Raw genomic sequence first — 17,317 nt, 5'->3', positions numbered from 1 at the left:
ACAAGAGCAGGAGGAGAACCTGTCCTACCGATATAATAGTAAGTGCCACAGAATCATGTCCCCGACGCATCTGATAAAATAAAGACAATGTGGCCGACCACGGTAACTCATTCTGCAGCCAGCTATAGACAGTGTAATACAGCAGCTATAGGAGCCAAGCGGTGTAATATTTTTAATGAAACCCAATAGCGAAAACAATTTTGCATGCATTTTAATACGAAAAATAAAATTGTCCACAAAAGCTGATTTAAACAGTAAGACATTTTCTGATTACAGCTTCCCCTCAATTAGTAAGAAATATAAAATAAACATAAGTTTGTGTTATTAATCCTGCATAATGAAAACCATTTAAAAAAAAGGGCCAGAATTTCCAAAAACTATATAAATTTGGTATTCCTCAATTGATTTGATCTTCAGAATAAAGTTACCCTGGTATTTACACTGCATGGTGAACAGAATTAAAAAATAAGAATTGCAGAATTGCTGTTTTTTTCCCCTATCTCCCATAAATGTAACTAATAATCACTCTATTAAAAAATAATAGGTTAACAAAACTAAAATGAAATCCATAAGACATTTATTATAAAGTCTATAATTTAGCTGGTCTTCCCTATATATTTAATGTGTATTTATGAATTAAATGTTTTCCGCACTTTCCTGTAGGTGCTTACACTGCAGCTGAGCACTTCTCCGAAGTTGAGCACTTCTGCACATTCTTTTGAGCTATTTGTAGGGGTCTCAGGAACCAGATCCTTATTTATCTACAGAACGTATAAGAGGCTATAACATATAAAACAAAATCAAAGAGAAAAAAAAACATTTTTGGAGGCATGCAATTTTTTCACGGCCCAAGGAAAAAATCACACGTGTGCACAGCCCCATAGAATAACATTGGTCCGATGTTTTGTTGGATCGAAAATACGGTCTTCTGCGCTAGCCCTGAGGCACACATATATTTAATCCGTATATAAAGAAAATTGACATAAACTTGTTGAGTATTTTTGTATTCTGTTCATCACTACTTGCATTATCACTTTTCTGCCTGTAAATTTTTCCCATGGTACAAATGATATCAAAGGGAAGGAGCGCTCTACCGGATGCTTTACGGCAGCGCTATCATTGATTTTTCATAGTGCTGCATGATCAATGTAAAATAAAAATCAATGAACAGCTCTTAAAAGCAGTTGCTAGATCCCTCCTGCTCTCCGGTGTCATCTCTACCTATTTATTTTACAGTCAGGCTCTTAGTGCACCAAGGAGGGGGCACATAATTATGCTCAGAGCCTTAATAGGATATTTACCAGTATTCTCATCTCATTTGCATTATTTTGTGGCACTTTATCCAGATTATAGTAAGTATTATTTAATGATCAAATGGCTCCGGTGTTTCAGCTTCTGCCCTGATAGACATTCATGCCCATTTCAGAAACATACGCAGAACTGAAGTTTAATAAACCTACGTTTCCACTGATATTGTTTCATGTTTGCTCCTTTAAACCCCCATGACTGTTTTGTGCCTTTTGTATTCTACTTTTTTTTTTTTTTTGGCCAATAAGGAAAATAATTATCATCTGCTTTCTTTTGTAACTTTCACGTAAAGTAAAAAAAAAAATCATAAAATCATAAAAAAGAGAGACAATATCTACCTTTGAAGAACATAAGTGACATCCTGAAAACAAATGTTAAAGTAGTTGCGTGAAGCGAAGGCTTTCCAGAGCTCATTTTTTCCCTCTTCAGTGACATCAAAGACAAAGTAAAAGATCTGACATAAATCAGAAAAGTTACTTTGCTGTTTTGAACGATTGCAATCAAAGGAAATGGTTTTTCTAACTACATAAACTATAGTAAGAGAGGTCACAGAACAGCACTACCACCCCAGGATCCGCTGCACTTTAGAAGTATGTCTAAAAGCTCGCATGAAGCATCTGACACCTGGGGTTTGATTCATATCCTTATGGAAAATGCACACACAAAGTTGCTAATGCACATGTAACATAGCACTCGCTTGTTAGATTATTCCCTGGGCTCCAATTTTTTGATCGCTTCTCCGTAAAAGCTTCGGAACCCATGAAACAACAGGAAGATTCTCCGGGTAATTCACAAGTTTATTTGGGAACTTTTTCGAGACTTGAACCATGGTCTGTATATCACCTCCAAAGAATAAGCCAGGTTTTTTCTTTTAGGTTTTATTGTTTTCTGTAGTTTCTTGTACTTCTTGATGATATTGTTTTCGGTTGTCCATTAAGTGTGTGGGACAAACCTATGTTGGATCTACCATGTGAGGGGTTTACCTGGTTGCACCACATTATCAGGTGCCCAAGACTTGAGGAGCATGGTGAGGAGATAAGGTTATTACACGACTTCGGCCTCGGATTCATGTCCAGAGTCAAGCTTCATTGATGGCTTTTTTCATTTGGATTAATATTGGCATACTCGCCCTGTATTTTTAGGCGTCCTCTAGTTACTATTATGAGGGTCATATGACAGGTGCTATATTGGTTCTTTTTGCAGTCTTTGTTTTGGAGATCCTGTTACTTTGCTGTTACTATTACAATACTCCTCTTAATAAGTTACTTTTGATGCTAGTCACTACTCACTGACAGACCATGAGGCAGAGAAGTCAAAGGTTCCAGGATCAGTGCCAAGAGAGCACGTAGAAAATCAAGAGGAAAGACAAAGGCATAAGTCAGGTCACGGTCCGGGGTCAAAATACCAGGAGATAGTGTATCAAAGCAAAAGGACTAGACCAAGGGATAGTCAGAACATGGTCCAAAGGGTCAGACAGTGGAAGATCAGAACTCAGCACAACAGAATCAAGCAAACACTCACCAGGAAGCACAAACTACATCTGGCAGGAATCAGAGGCAGACAGCTCAGCTAAGTAACTTGGCAATCTCCAGAGCAGAGAACACCTAGAGAAAGCCCAGCACCTCCCAGTCACAGATTGGACGGCCGAGCTGTCAATCAAAGTACCAACAGCTTAGCACGCCCATTACTAGATTGGATGGCCGAGCTGTCAATCAAAACACCAGCAGCTCAGCATGACCCAGATTCTATAGGGCAGCAAAACAGTCACTTACTGAGCGGAGGAATCGTGATATTACTTATATTTACTGTTACCCTATAGGCCATTATATAGGACAGTGTTAGATCCCCACCTTGTCTCTAAGTATGTGAGAGTGAATTTGTCAATATTGGATTTTCACAATCCAGTCTTGAACAAAAATCCAAAATAGAGTAAATGTATTGAAAGCCTCACACTCCTTAATGAACTTTGAAAATGAAGATAAAGCCAGCTATAAGTTGGCTTAGATTTACGAAATAATTTGGATAGTAAATTTGTTGCACAGTGGTTGTTAATGCCCCTTTTTTCTAAGCCTAACCCACCTTTCTAAAAAAAATCAGGGGGATTGTTACAGAAGGCGAAAAATTACAGCAATTTTTGCTTAGATATGTTTTGAACCAAGATTTGCAAGAGGGAATAATAAGTTATCACAATCAGGTCCAAGGTTGGGGATTTGGTGTGGATTTTATGCATGTAAAATTTACAGCAATTTATAATACCAGTAAAGTGGATGAGTTTTAACTTAATTTCATACAAATGCTACATTTTTTTTGTGTCTGGAAATTGTGCAGAAATTGGCATTTGTTGTGTTTTTAAATCCACTGCATGTTTCTGTTGTGGAAACGCCCCATTTTTATATAAATTTTGCCCATTAATTTTAAGGAGGACCCTAAATCCTAAGGTTCAACTGCAGATAGGGCATTGTTTTGTTGTGTTTTTGGTTGGTTTCTGCAACAAAAAAATAAAAATGCAAGAATAAGTGCAGAAAATATGTGTGGATTTTGGATGCGAAAAGTTGTGTATTTCAGTTTAGAAATCTGCATGTAGAATGCGCTGTCTACTGATTTTAGCGTGGTCAGATGACCTTCTAATGCGTATGTTGGTGTCTAGACTTTTTTCCAGTGACATGTTGGTTTTCAACATGAACGATTTTTGTTCTTAAGGACATCTGGCAACAGCGTACTCCCCTCTCCCCATTCAGAAGGCATGTATTCTGCTTGGATTTCCTTTTGTACCAGCAACATCTGATCTTTTTCTTATGTATAAGTAAAAGGAAGTGAGATAATTATAGAAATATTATCACAATACATAGTTTGATTTGTGGCTTAATAATCATTTTTAGATCAAATCCTAACCCCATTAAGATCGGCTGTACACTGTATGTGTATACAGAGGTTTTTATTTTTTGAGGTGTTCGTAAACCATGAGATTTCAAGTGTAAAGCGCTTGGAAATAAAGCATTTGAAGCATTTTTTTGCAGCCTTTTGATTGGACAGTGCTTAGTTTGGAGTGGATTTCATCAGGATTTGCTTCAAAGAAGTGACATGAACTTTTCTTATTTTCCACCAAAAACCTGATGTGGAAAAAGATGTTCAAAATACCGAACCCATGAACAGCAACAGAAATGAATAGGAAGAATGTTTTAAGAATTTCTTAAGCAATTTTTCATACGTTATTCTGTTTGGACCTGGTTCAAACAACTCATAAAACTGTGTGCACATAGCCTTACTGTGGAGTTGGATAATGAAGAGCAGTGACATGATTTCCTTGCAGTGTGTTTTCTCCTTGTTCTCATCGTAGGAACATCAAGCACTGCTTTGTACATGGTGGACTTGAAACCGTAAAGCATATATGTGACTGTTTACGAGACATTTACTAAACATGCGAGTGAGCGGTTTATGTAAGAAAATACTTAACAAAGACATTGTTTAGTCTATGGTGTAAACTTTAATATTGTGTCCACTTAAACGTGTGAGCTGTCACATCTATATTGTCGTAAATGAGGAAGAAAAATCACTCGAAATGTAAATATTTTTTTTTTCAACTCTAATACAAATTTGTTCATAAAATGTGGATATTGCTGACATGTGCGATTTATATTCTGCATAAAAGTTTTGAAACTTTGTAACTGCGTTGCTTAATTTAAAGCACTCCGGCAGTTTTTTTTTTTATTGCAGCGCTGGAGAGGTGCTACTAATCTAAGTTCCCTGCCCCCAGTCTTATACTTAACAGCCATTGTCTTCATCATTTTTTGGCACCGCTTCGATCGGTCTCCAGCAGCATGTGACCTGCCGGATCGCTCCTGACAAGCCGGTGGTCACTACTAAGTCTATGAGAGCATGAACAAGGCCAGAAGACTTGCATTGAGAGCTTGTGATCGTTACCTCTGGCTTCCAGTCAATCAGAAATTGCTGTCACAAGATGGCACTGGACCGGAGCGGCGCAGGGAAGAGCTGAAGACTGCAGCTGCTGAGTATAAGACTAGGATCAGGGAACTTAGATTAGAGACACCACTCCAGGGCTGAAATAAAAAACAACATCGCTGGAGTGGTGCTTTATCCTGTATTTAGTCGTTGCAATATTGAGCCTAAAGCTACATTAACACATCCATGTGAAATTGTACAGCCATGAAAAACAGACCATTTTTCATGTGAGTGGCATCAATTTTGCCTCTGATTAGTGTATGTGTTGCACCTGGTTTTTTTTGGCATCCATTTTTTTTAAATTGAGGCAGGTAGACTGATTGACTTTTTTTATCCATTGATTTTTAGCAACGGTTCAGTGAAAAACGGATGAAACACAGAAGGAACACTGAAGTGCAAAGTATATCTTCCGTGTTTCATCCGCTTTACTTGGATCCCTAGACTTTAATGCCTGAGACTGATCCACAGTAGTGATGAGAATAGGACATGCTCTGAGTCTCAAGGACCGGAGACACGGATCAGTGTTTGTGTCACACGGATGTGTGAATGTAGCCTAAGGATGGGGTCACACGATCGTATAAAAAATCGGTCCCCTTCTCATCCAGGAGAGTGAGATGATTTTTTTTCTCACTTGTCATCCATGTTCTCTCTGTGCGTAATCCGTTTTTTACTCATCAGCTATTAATCTTTTACAGGACCATTTACAGTTTCCCATATTACAGAATTGTAATGTCTCAAAAATCGGATGCCGTACTGATGATCCGTATGGCGTCCAATTTTTTTCTCGCACCCATCCAATTTTGGAGTCAAATCGCAGCATGCTGCAGTTTTTTACTGACGTCAAATACAGCTGAGAAAAAATAAGTAGATTTGCTCCACCTCATTGAATTACATTGGTCCTAGTGTGATGCCTTTTTTTTTATTGGATTGCACTCATCTGATTTATACGGTCGTGTGAGCGAGCCCTAAGGCCGAGTATGGACCGCAATGCACAGACCGGACTGGCTTTGGGTCTCCTGATCTGAACTTGACATCCTCATATACAGTACAGACCAAAAGTTTGGACACACCTCCGGGCTGTGTAAGGGCTATTTGACCAAGAAGGAGAGTGATGGGGTGCTACGCCAGATGACTTGGCCTCCACAGTCACCAGACCTGAACCCAATCGAGATGGTTTGGGGTGAGCTGGACCGCAGAGTGAAGGCAAAAGGGCCAACAAGTGCTAAGAATCTCTGGGAACTCCTTCAAGATTGTTGGAAGACCATTTCCGGTGACTACCTCTTGAAGCTCATCAAGAGAATGCCAAGAGTGTGCAAAGCAGTCATCAAAGCAAAAGGTGGCTACTTTGAAGAGCCTAGAATATAAGACATATTTCAGTTGTTTCACACTTTTTTGTTAAGTATATAATTCCACATGTGGTAATTCATAGTTTTGATGCCTTCAGTGTGAATGTACAATTTTCATAGTCATGAAAATACAGAAAAATCTTTAAATGAGAAGGTGTGTCCAAACTTTTGGTCTGTACTGTATGACTTGAGTTTGGTTCAGGAAAGCTGGAGCTAATTCGTGAATAACGGACTGTGATACATGGATGAGTGAACGCAGCACAAAAAACCATGAGCTTCGCTGCATGTTCTGTTGGTAATTGAACCCAGCCAAGAGCCCTGTCAGCATTAAAATAACTGTGCTGCACAGAGCTGAGCAAGACAATAAAAATAAAATATTTATGAGAAAGCATCCATACAGATTTAGATACTTTTCTGCATTTTTAAGCTGGGGAAAAAAACTCTTACCTATCTCCTTATAGTAATATAACTTCTTTAGCTTGTTGAAAACTAACTTACAAGTTCTCAGTTAAATAATATCTATTGAGTGAATGGTAGGAAGAAAGAGGGAGTGATCCATTTATGTGGCTTTTATGGTTTAATATACTTTACTTATTCAGATGTACAGCTGAAAACCTCTTTGCAAAGCTGCAGTAGTTTGCAGTGTGACCATGTGCGGTTTTGATGCTATGTGTAGCCGGAGCCTGATATGTGATAAGTCAGGACTGTTTTGTTTCAAATTGTAACTCTGTCATGTTACGAACATTGTCGTCATCTCTGGTTTTCTTTCTGTTTACAGGCAGAGATACTTAGCATGCTCAGCCACAGAAATATCATCCAATTTTATGGAGCCGTACTTGAACCTCCAAATTATTGTATTGTTACAGGTAAGAATAAAACTTTTGTTTCTGCAAATATATCAATTAATTGTATCACAGCCAAAAATGTGTAAAACATTTGTCATTCTTAAATAAAAACGAAAAAATCTTTCTTTAAAAAATGGCTGGGAATTTACAGTTTTGAAAAAAAATTGTTAATTTGTAAAAATACATTTTTGGGTTGTGTCGCCATTTTTTGAGACTGAGGGCTTATTTATTACAAGGTGAGACAAAGTTCTTATTTATACCATTTGGGATCAATATATAATTTTGATTGTTTCTTACCACAATTTTTGGCGACCAAAACACTGCAAATTTGGTGTTTTGAATTTTGGGATTTTTTTTATGGTGTTTATAGTTGGGGTTAATTAGTTTTATATTTTGATAGATCGGAATTTTATGGACACGGCGATAAAAAATATACGTATTTTTCTTATTTGTTTATTATCTTAATTTTTAATGGGGGGAAAAGAGGGTTGATTATAATTTTTATGTTTTTTTTATTTGTTTTTTTCATATTATTAAAAGGTTTTTTTTTTACTTGTTACTGTATTTATTAGTCCCTTCAGGGGACTTGAACCTGTAATCATCAGATCTCTTGTGCTATATACAGCAATACCACGGAATTGCTGTATATAGCAAAGATCATGGTCTCGTTTGAAGCCCAGGTTCCATGGAGGTCTTCAACAGACCCACAGCTGTCATAGCATCCCATTGGTGACCCGCGATCATATCACGGAGGAGCTGATGGGCGAACAGAATGAAGCTGCTAATGGCATTGTCAGAGTTTGTCGCGGCATTTAACAGGTCAACAGTCATGTGCAGAGCTCCACTCGCGGCTGTTAGAGGCAGGTCCTGGCTGTGTGTTACAGCTATTATTTTTTGGGTATGGGACGGACTCATCCTGTGAATATCTTTGCTACCGACTTGCTCCGTACATGTACAGCAGATGTCAGGAAGGGGTTAAAGAAGGTTTTCGGGAGTTATGTAATGACAATAGGTCATCAATTACAGAACAGTTTGGGGCAGGCACCCCCACTGATCAGCATAAAAATAATAACTGCAGATGCCAGGTGTTAGACCCCTCCTGAACTTATATTGATGACCTCTTCCTGGGATAGGTCATCATATATATATGTCCTGGAAAGTGCCTTTAATAACGAGACTAAAAGCTAACTAAATAAGTCAAAATAGATAAAAATAATAGTTGCAAGATTTTGATGACTCAAATTGCCCAATTCCTGGCAGCTGCATGCTCTATACATTTCAACATAATGTACCTGCCTTGGCTCTTTCCATAGCTACTGTAGACCTGAATGGAGAAAGACGCATTGTGCTGTCTGGAAATTGGTGAACAGGGGATCCTTGTTCTTCCACTAGCTTAGGTCGCAGAGGAATCAGTACCTCTTACTCATTTATAGAATATCCTGAGAATATTTTATAAATGTATAGATGGCAGTTGGTGCTTATATAGTTCTATGGAGAACTGTGACTGTTGTTTCAGGAGAACTTGCAGCAGAATGTCTGTGTCTGCCTCTAGCTCCTCCCCTTGACATAGAATGTTATGGGCACCAACTGCCATCTCCTATCTCAATAATGTGAACATCTGTCTTACTGAATACTGATTTTACCCATGAATTGAGAGAGAATGATCAGTCCAGGAGGAGAAAGAAGCAGATTTCTCTGATAAGATATATTACAGTGTTTCTTATTTTCATATATTCTATTCATTTGTGAAATAAAAAACAACTAAAGCGACTGATGCTCTTTAGGTGTCGAGAATATAACAAGATCTTTTCATTTAACAGTAAGATTCATAATTTCTCCATTAATAATCCTTGCATGCATGATGAAGCATAAAAGACTAACACATCAGATAACTGCAACTTGCTTGATTTGTCTGGTAGACATTACAAAAAAGTGGAGGTCGTTTACGCAATGTAACTCCCCTAATCCCTTTGCTTATTAATGTACCATGTATTCCCCTAACCCTGTAGATAAATATCATTTTCTGGCATTTTCTGAAAAATAACAGAGGTATTACTACTTCTCAGTTTGCTTTTTCTTCCCAGCGAGTGGATAGAAATGTTTCAGCTGGTTATTACATGGTATTACAGTGAATTACCCATAAGACAATTAAGTACTTACAGGAAGACTGTATTCTGTGTGCATATCCATGTTAGTTTATATATGTATATAAGGCTGGGTAGGATACATTTATGTATTGGTGTTACCTGTAGAAATCAGTATTGTCACTCAATTTATTTTCTAATAGTGTAATAAAAAGAAAAAGAATTGCTGCAAAATGTCGTTGTAGCACCTAAGATAAAAACAAAATTAGCAAATAATGTGTAATAAGTAAATAAATAGTAATAGTGCATGTAAATAACATAGGGCACTCAGTTAACACTGTTTTGATCAAAAAAACGTAACATCCCACCGCGACAAGGTGACCCAATCGGGACAGTACCTAACTCTTGTAGCTCACCTCGCAATGTATTAACAGACATAAAAATAGATAAGGGCAGGGCAGGACCTGGGTCCCGACTGTTCATATGTATATAAAGGGTGGTCCAAAAGTAGGTGGACAGAAAGTGTAATAAGGTTATGAAGGGGGAGATTTATCAAACATGGTGTAAAGTGAAACTGGCTCAGTTGCCCTTAGCAACCAATCAGATTCCACTTTTCATTCCTCGCAGACTCTTTGGAAAATGAAAGGTGGAATCTGATTGGTTGCTAAGGGCAACTGAGCCAGTTTCACAGATCTAGTTTTCACAGATAGATCTCCCCCAAATCTGTTTTCTTTTCAGATAATTCAGATATCACATAATGGCAAATAATTTAAATACAGAACAAAGAAAATAGATTTTAACAGAGTATTGGAAATCTCAAAATGCTGAAACCGTTAGAGCAAATTGGGTTGAAACATTTGGTACGCAAGCCCCAAAGAGACAAACCATTTACCGCATTCGTGACAAATGCCACTGGCTCAATCCTTAATGCTCCAAAAACTGGTCGACCCAAAACGGTCTGTGCAGAAGATAATAAACAACTTGTTTCTGAAACATTTGTTCAGAGTCCAAAAAAGTCCCCAGAAGAGCCTCTCTGGAATTGGGAATTTCACGAGCTTCTATCATGCGAATCCTGAAATCTATTGGGTGGAAAGCTTATCATCCACGTCTAATTCATGGTTTATTGGAGGATGGTCCAGACAGACGGCTACAATTTAGTGAGATTATGCTTAACGAAATTGAAGAAAATCCAGTAATTTTAGATAACATTATGTGGAGTGATGAAGCTTCTTTGAAATTATCCGGCCATATTAATAGACATAATTGTATTTACTGGTATAATCAGAACATGCATTTAACATTAGAGCAAGAACTAAATGAGCCTGGTGTCAATGTTTGGGGTGGTATTTCAAGGTTTGGTGTTTTAGGACCAATATTTTTTGATGGAACAGTCACAGGAGAAAAGTATCTCGAAATTCTAATGAATCAAGTTGTTCCCCAGTTACAGCAACAGCCTAATTCAAATGACCTTTATTTCCAACAAGATGGGGCCCCTCCACATTATTCAAGAGTGGTGCGCGAGTATCTTGATGAAACATTTCCTAATAAATGGATTGGCTGAAGAGGCCCGCTTAATTGGCCGGCACGTTCACCAGACTTGACCCCAATGGATTTTTTCTTTTGGGGAGTATTCAAGGACAAAGTTTATAGTCGAAAACCAAAAAGTGTTAGTGATGTGAAAAATGACATAAGAGATGCATTTCAAGAAATTAATACCCAAAGAGACTTGTGCAAAAAAACTTGTTGAAGCGTAAGAGGCCGACTTCAAAGCTGTGCAAATTGTAATGGAAAACAGTTTGAGCACCTGCGTTGATAAAATTTAAGGGCTTTTGTATTATTGTTCAGAATAAAAGTTAATTGTCAATGTTATGCTTGTGTTAGTAAATATAATTTTATATATAAATCAAAATAAATGTTATTATTTTCTGGCCACCTACTTTTGGACCACCCTGTATAAAAGGATATATTTATGTATTGGTGTTACCTGTAGAAATCAGTATGGTCACTCTGTTTATTTTCAAATAGTATAATAAACAGAAATTGCCTCTTCACAGAAGAGGAGGACTAGAACTCTCGTACCACCTATTGGAAGTAGCAATCCTAAAAGTCAATATCGACCCTTTAACGAGCCTTGACATATGACTTAGAATAAAAGCCAAACCAGAATCTCAATTTGCAGACACTGTGTTTCCGGGGTATTGCCTCTCATCAGTGCAAAGTATGAGATCTGATTTGGCTAGGTGAGAGGGTTAAGACTGGGATCTAAGGGGTAATGTTTCTCCTTGTGCAGAATGACAAGCAATGCCTGGCATGTCAGAGTGAGGAGACTTGTACGCCATGCTTGCTCCTTTAGGAAATTCAATAAAGGTAGCACTAGAGTTCGACTTCTCTTCCTCTCTGAAGAGGCAATTTGCATATTTAATTTCCCAGAGGAGCATGCATGGCTTATAAGTCTTCTCACTCTGACATGCCAGGTCTGGCTTGTCACTCTCCACAAGGAGAAACGTTACCTATTAGATCCCAATAAAAGAAAAAAACAGTGCTGCTAAGTGTTGTTATAGGCAAATCCTACATTTGGGACAAGATGATTTTAAAGTGGCTGAAATTACAAGTCTGTAGAAATTCTGTGTGACTGCAGACTGATGAATCGTGGCAGCGCGCGTTGTGGAGAGCTGATATTTCCCTTTGTTATTATATGTCTATTTATTTAACATCTCCTCTTCTGTCTCCTGTTGTCCAGATTGGGCGTCATAACTCTTTGGCAGTTTTTGTTTCTCCTTTTCTTCTCTAAATATCCACTGACGTCCTTGTAGGTTCACAGGTTTTACGTTCCTCCATACTTGTACATATTTTACCGTATATATTATTTTTAGACTGGTTGACGTGGCGCTAGCAGAATCGTCAGTCACACTCAACAGTCAGGGCTGTGTTTCCTCGCTCTTGTCTTGTACTCTGTTTTACTAGGTGAAGTTGTAATAAACAAGACAACCAAAAATCTGTCCTGCATGGTTCAAACTGTAATTTTCTGATAAAATAAACATAATAATATAAAAAATAATACCAACGTAATATAATAATGCAAAAATAATGAGCAATAATTATACAATATAGTAACAAACTCAATCGAAGTATTTGTAATACATTGTGCAATACAAGTGCAAATTACATTGCGTTCTAAATCTGTGGGCATTAATATGGAGTTGCCCCCTTCCCTTTTTTGCAGCACTCTTCTAGGAATCCTTTCTACAGGATTTTGGAGGCGTCTTTGCAAATTTTTGACCATTCACATAGCATTTGTGACGTCAGACATTGGTGTTGGACGAGAGGACCTGCCTTGCAATCTCTGTTCTAGTTAATCACAAATGGGGTTGAGGTCCGGGCTCTGTGTGGCCAGTCAGGTTTTTGCACACCAAGCTCCACCATCCATGTCTTTATGGACCTTGCTTTGAGCACTGGGGCACAGTCATGCTGGAACAGAAAAGGGCCTTCTCCAAACTGTTCCCGCAAAGTTGGAAACATACAATTGTCCAAAATGTCTTATAGTTTGAAGCATTAAGATTTCCTTTCACAAGAACTAAGAGGCCCAGACCAACCCCTAAAAAACAAGTCCATAACATTATCTCTCCTCTTTCAAACTTTACAGTTGGCACAATGCAGTGAGGCAGGTAACATTCTCCTGACATTCACCAATTCAAGATGTATCCATTAGCCTGCCGAATTAAGAGGAATTTGTCGCTGCACAGAGCACATTTCTATTTCGGCAGACTCCAGTGGTGGCGGCTTTACACCACTCCATCAAACTCATTGCATTGTGCTTGGTGATGTAAGGCTGCATGCTGCTGCTCAGCCATGAAGCTCCCGGAGGGGGGCGCAGTGTTTGTGCTGATGTTAACACCAGAGGAGGTTTAGAATCTGCAGTTATGGAGTCCGCAGTATTGGTGACTTTTCTGCTCTCTGCTCCTCAGCACTCGTTGACCCCTCTCTGTAACCTTACGTGGTCTCCACTTCGTGGCTGAGTTTCTTGCGATTCCTTCCACTTCTCAATAATATCACTCACAGGTGATGGAAGATTCAGGAGCGAAGAAATTCCATAAACTGACAGCGGTGAAGTCCTAGTACAGGACTGCGCTTGTATCAGTGAGCTCTTTCTGTCACACATGTTAGTAGAGGCAGACAGTATGGCGGGGTGCTGGATTTTATCTGTGGCAATGGGACTGAATGAAAAACCTGAAAGTCAATGATAAAAAGGTGTGTCACAATTATTTTGCCCATCACGTATATACATTATATTACTCAAAACACAACTATTGTGTACTGAGGGAAATCTGCCAACCAATTTGTTTTTTATTAATGGGGTTGAGCTCCCAGTGTTCGAACAGTTATAATTCACTTCTGTCACAAACTTGTTACAAGTTGTCATCACTGGATGGCCTTGCGCCATTAGAAGAAAAGGGTTGCAGCACTTAGCAGAGGTCCTTGCACCTTTGGTTCCATTTAGCTTCTCTTGGCTGCCGATAAGATGAAAACAATTCATAAATCAATGCAATCTAATCACTTCTATGGTTCTGTTTGACAAAAAAATAAGAGAGACAAACAGAAACTAAAGTAGTGCAAGATTCTTAATTCTAAACCATTGGTAGTGGTTTTTTATTTTAAATAATTTTGACACCTTCACAGTCATTTTTTTTTACTTTAATAAATACATCTTTAACTAAAAATCCATTATACAGTAAGTTTTATTACAAAATGTTCTACTATTTAGTTTCTACAACCTCTATGTGCCACTGTACATAATAGATTGCAGAATGAGTGAATCCAGGGTGCGGCAGTGTTTGTAATTAGTGATGAGCGAGTATGTTCTATTAACCCTTTCGCTGAGTATGCTCGGGCCAAGCTCCGAGTAGTTATAGCTGCTCGGTGATATGGTTGAATCGCTCCCGTGTTCATGATTTGCAACTGTTTGACAGTTTTATTACATGTGAAGAATGTCTATTTCTTACACATTCCTCCCATGTAATAAAACTATCAAACAGTTGCAAATCATGCACACGGGAGCGATTTAAACACATCACCGAGCAGCTGTATCTACTCTGTGCTCGCCCGAGCATACTCGGACAGAACATACTCGCTCAACCCTATTTGTAACACTTTTCTTTCTTCTTCTATCTTGTAAGCTGTTTTGACCCCCAATCCTGAGGATTGGTTACCAATATTAGGCTATGTTCACACATCATGTTTTTTTTTTGGCGTCAATTTTCTGCAGCAAAGCCTGATCTTCAGGGGCAGTTTGTTCAGGATTTTTCTTGCAGTTTTGGTGCTTTTTTGATGCGTTTTTTGGTGCATTTTTCAGCGTTTTTTTCACTGTCCTTCTGTCTCTATTTATGCATGTACATAAAGTTCTGTGAAAAAAAGATCCCCATTCTATTTTGGCATTAAAAACGCTGAAATAACGCTGATACAAATTTTGATGCGTTTTTTTCACCAACCATTACTTCCTATGTGTGAAAAAACGCTAAAAGAAGTGACATGCTCTATTTTCCAAAAAAACACATGCAAAGCACAAAATCCTGAACAAAAAAAACCATGATGTGTGAACAGAGAATTCTGGTTTCTCATAGACTTTGCTGGTACTGCAAAACGCAGCTGAAAATTTGCATAAAAACAGCATCAAAAAACGCTGAAAAAAAACATGATGTGTGAATATATCCTTAAACTACTGTAAAAAGCTCTATATTTTAGTCGCCTTATTAGTGTCCTACATCTCTGGTGGCAAATGTAATTAAATTGTAACCTCTTTTCCTGTGTTCTCCATATTCCGTACCATCCAAAATGTCAATTTAATTCTAAGAAAACTGGTGATTTATCTATTTTTTTCTTTATATAATTCATCATTGGTACTCGGAGGTCTTTTTTTATCTGTTATTGCTTCCTCAGGAGAACTTCCAGGTTAATATTAGTTTACTGATAGAGCAGATAACCAGCAATATGTTCCAGCTGAGCTGATTAGCAGTAAGTAAACAATGCTGATATAAGCATAGGCCTCGCAGAGTCCCTGGACTATAAAGACGCTTATCTTTATTTCATGGTTATGATTTTTTTAAGCCACTGAATCAAAGATACACAATAGTAAAAAGTTAAAGAAGTCTTAAGCTGCATAGAGTGACTGCAGATTTGGGAATCCTCGCATTGCATGTACTGCGTGCTGTAAGGATTCTCCGGTGCCATCACTAGGGGCAGCAGCCATGTGACCACAAGTATGTGATTTGCATACATGCAGTCACTTGACGACTAGATGTGCGCTGCCTCGCTCAATACAAATGTATTAACAGTCTAGTCGGAATGTGGTCGGAAATAGGCAAATCACATACGTGCAGTCACATGACCACCCGCTCCTGGCACCGGAGAATCCTCACTGCGCGCAGTTCTCATGATGGGAGGATTCACAAGTCTGCAGTCACATAGAGTGATTGCAGACTTGTAACCTAAGGCCGGACTTCTCCTTAATACTGGTGATATTAGTAGTAGTGCTTAGGATCTGGCATAAGGGAAAAGCATTTTAGAAGATATAGAGTTTAATACTTGCTGATCCTCCATGTCTTAAAACATTGCTCACGGAGCCTATACACCTCTCCATGTAGGAGCGGATCCCCCATGACTGATGAACTGCGCATATTAGAACAGTGTTTTTTTTACCTCGAACCTCTATAACATATGAGAATCTATGCCAAATTATAGGTATTGTTTCACCCTAATAAAAATCATACCTTTAAGGTCTCAAATCTCTTGGTTTGTTTTCCAGAAATTTTTATTTATTCCTATGTGCTAGTGAGGTCCTTAGTGCACCCTGGCTGTGGCCGAGTAGTTTGCTACATCTTCCCTCCTCCATGTATTCTTGCTATCTCCGACCTCCTCTTCCTTGATTAGCATTGCTGGCTTTACCGAAGCAAGCGCCATCTCCATCAAAATCTCCTGCATGCGCCAATGGTTAGAGTGCTGGCACATGCGGAGTACGGGAAGCAGACCGACTTCAGGTGAAAGGTTTCTCTTTGCAACATTTCAATGGATATATTTATTATTTATTTTACTCACTTCTATAGCGTCATTAATTCCATAGCACTTTAGAGACATTATCATCTCTGTCCCCATTGGGGCTCACAATGTATATTCCCTATCAGTAGGTCTTTGGGTAGCGTTGACTTGTGTAATGCCAGCACTGTTAATCAATATAGAGGGGGTGGAGATAGCGGAAATACATGTAGATGGAAAAATGCCCCTAAATGTTCTAAGTCCAGGGTACACAGAGAACCTCATTAACATATTTGAATAAGAACTATTTCTGGGAAATTAAACAACAGATTAGGTCTCTACAGGAATGATTTTTGCTAGGTCAAAGTTCCTACGAGGTACTGTGCTGGGTTTCACAACTCATCATGTGCTGACAAACTCCTATTAATCATTACTTGAATAGCTGTCGATTCCTCCCAACTTCCACATTTACACATGTACACTCAGCCCAGCCAAGAGTGCATGCCTTCTGAATGGGAGGAAGGTAATAATAACCATCTGGTGGCTGTTAATATCCCATGATAGCAAAGGATCGGGCATGTTGAAATTCTGTGTTATGCACACACCCGGGCTGACTGGCGTGTGCGTGATTTGTGATTCCACTGTGCCATGAACCAGAGAGTGCCTGGAGGGGCGTAACTAAGTATCTACCCGATCCGACCAAGGTCGCACTACGGCTAACGACGCCGTGCACCAGGGAGGAGCCGAG

At 38.7% G+C, this 17,317-nt stretch overlaps 1 protein-coding gene across 3 annotated transcripts in view; it reads left to right on the top strand.

Moving 5' to 3' along the window:
• The window catches only part of MAP3K20 (mitogen-activated protein kinase kinase kinase 20), a 187,435-nt gene that overhangs the window by 38,745 nt on the left and 131,373 nt on the right, over positions 1-17,317 (top strand). For all 3 annotated transcript variants that reach the window (XM_073646928.1, XM_073646929.1, XM_073646930.1), the window contains exon 3: positions 7,393-7,480. In XM_073646928.1, coding sequence (XP_073503029.1) covers positions 7,393-7,480 — 88 coding nt within the window. The remainder of the gene's footprint in view (positions 1-7,392; positions 7,481-17,317) is intronic.

This window comes from Phyllobates terribilis, unplaced genomic scaffold (genome assembly GCF_046119375.1).
Source record: "Phyllobates terribilis strain yellow unplaced genomic scaffold, ASM4611937v1 Scaffold_9__5_contigs__length_417890890, whole genome shotgun sequence".
NCBI classification, from domain to species: domain Eukaryota; kingdom Metazoa; phylum Chordata; class Amphibia; order Anura; family Dendrobatidae; genus Phyllobates; species Phyllobates terribilis.
This window is presented reverse-complemented; position numbering and strand designations above follow the sequence as displayed.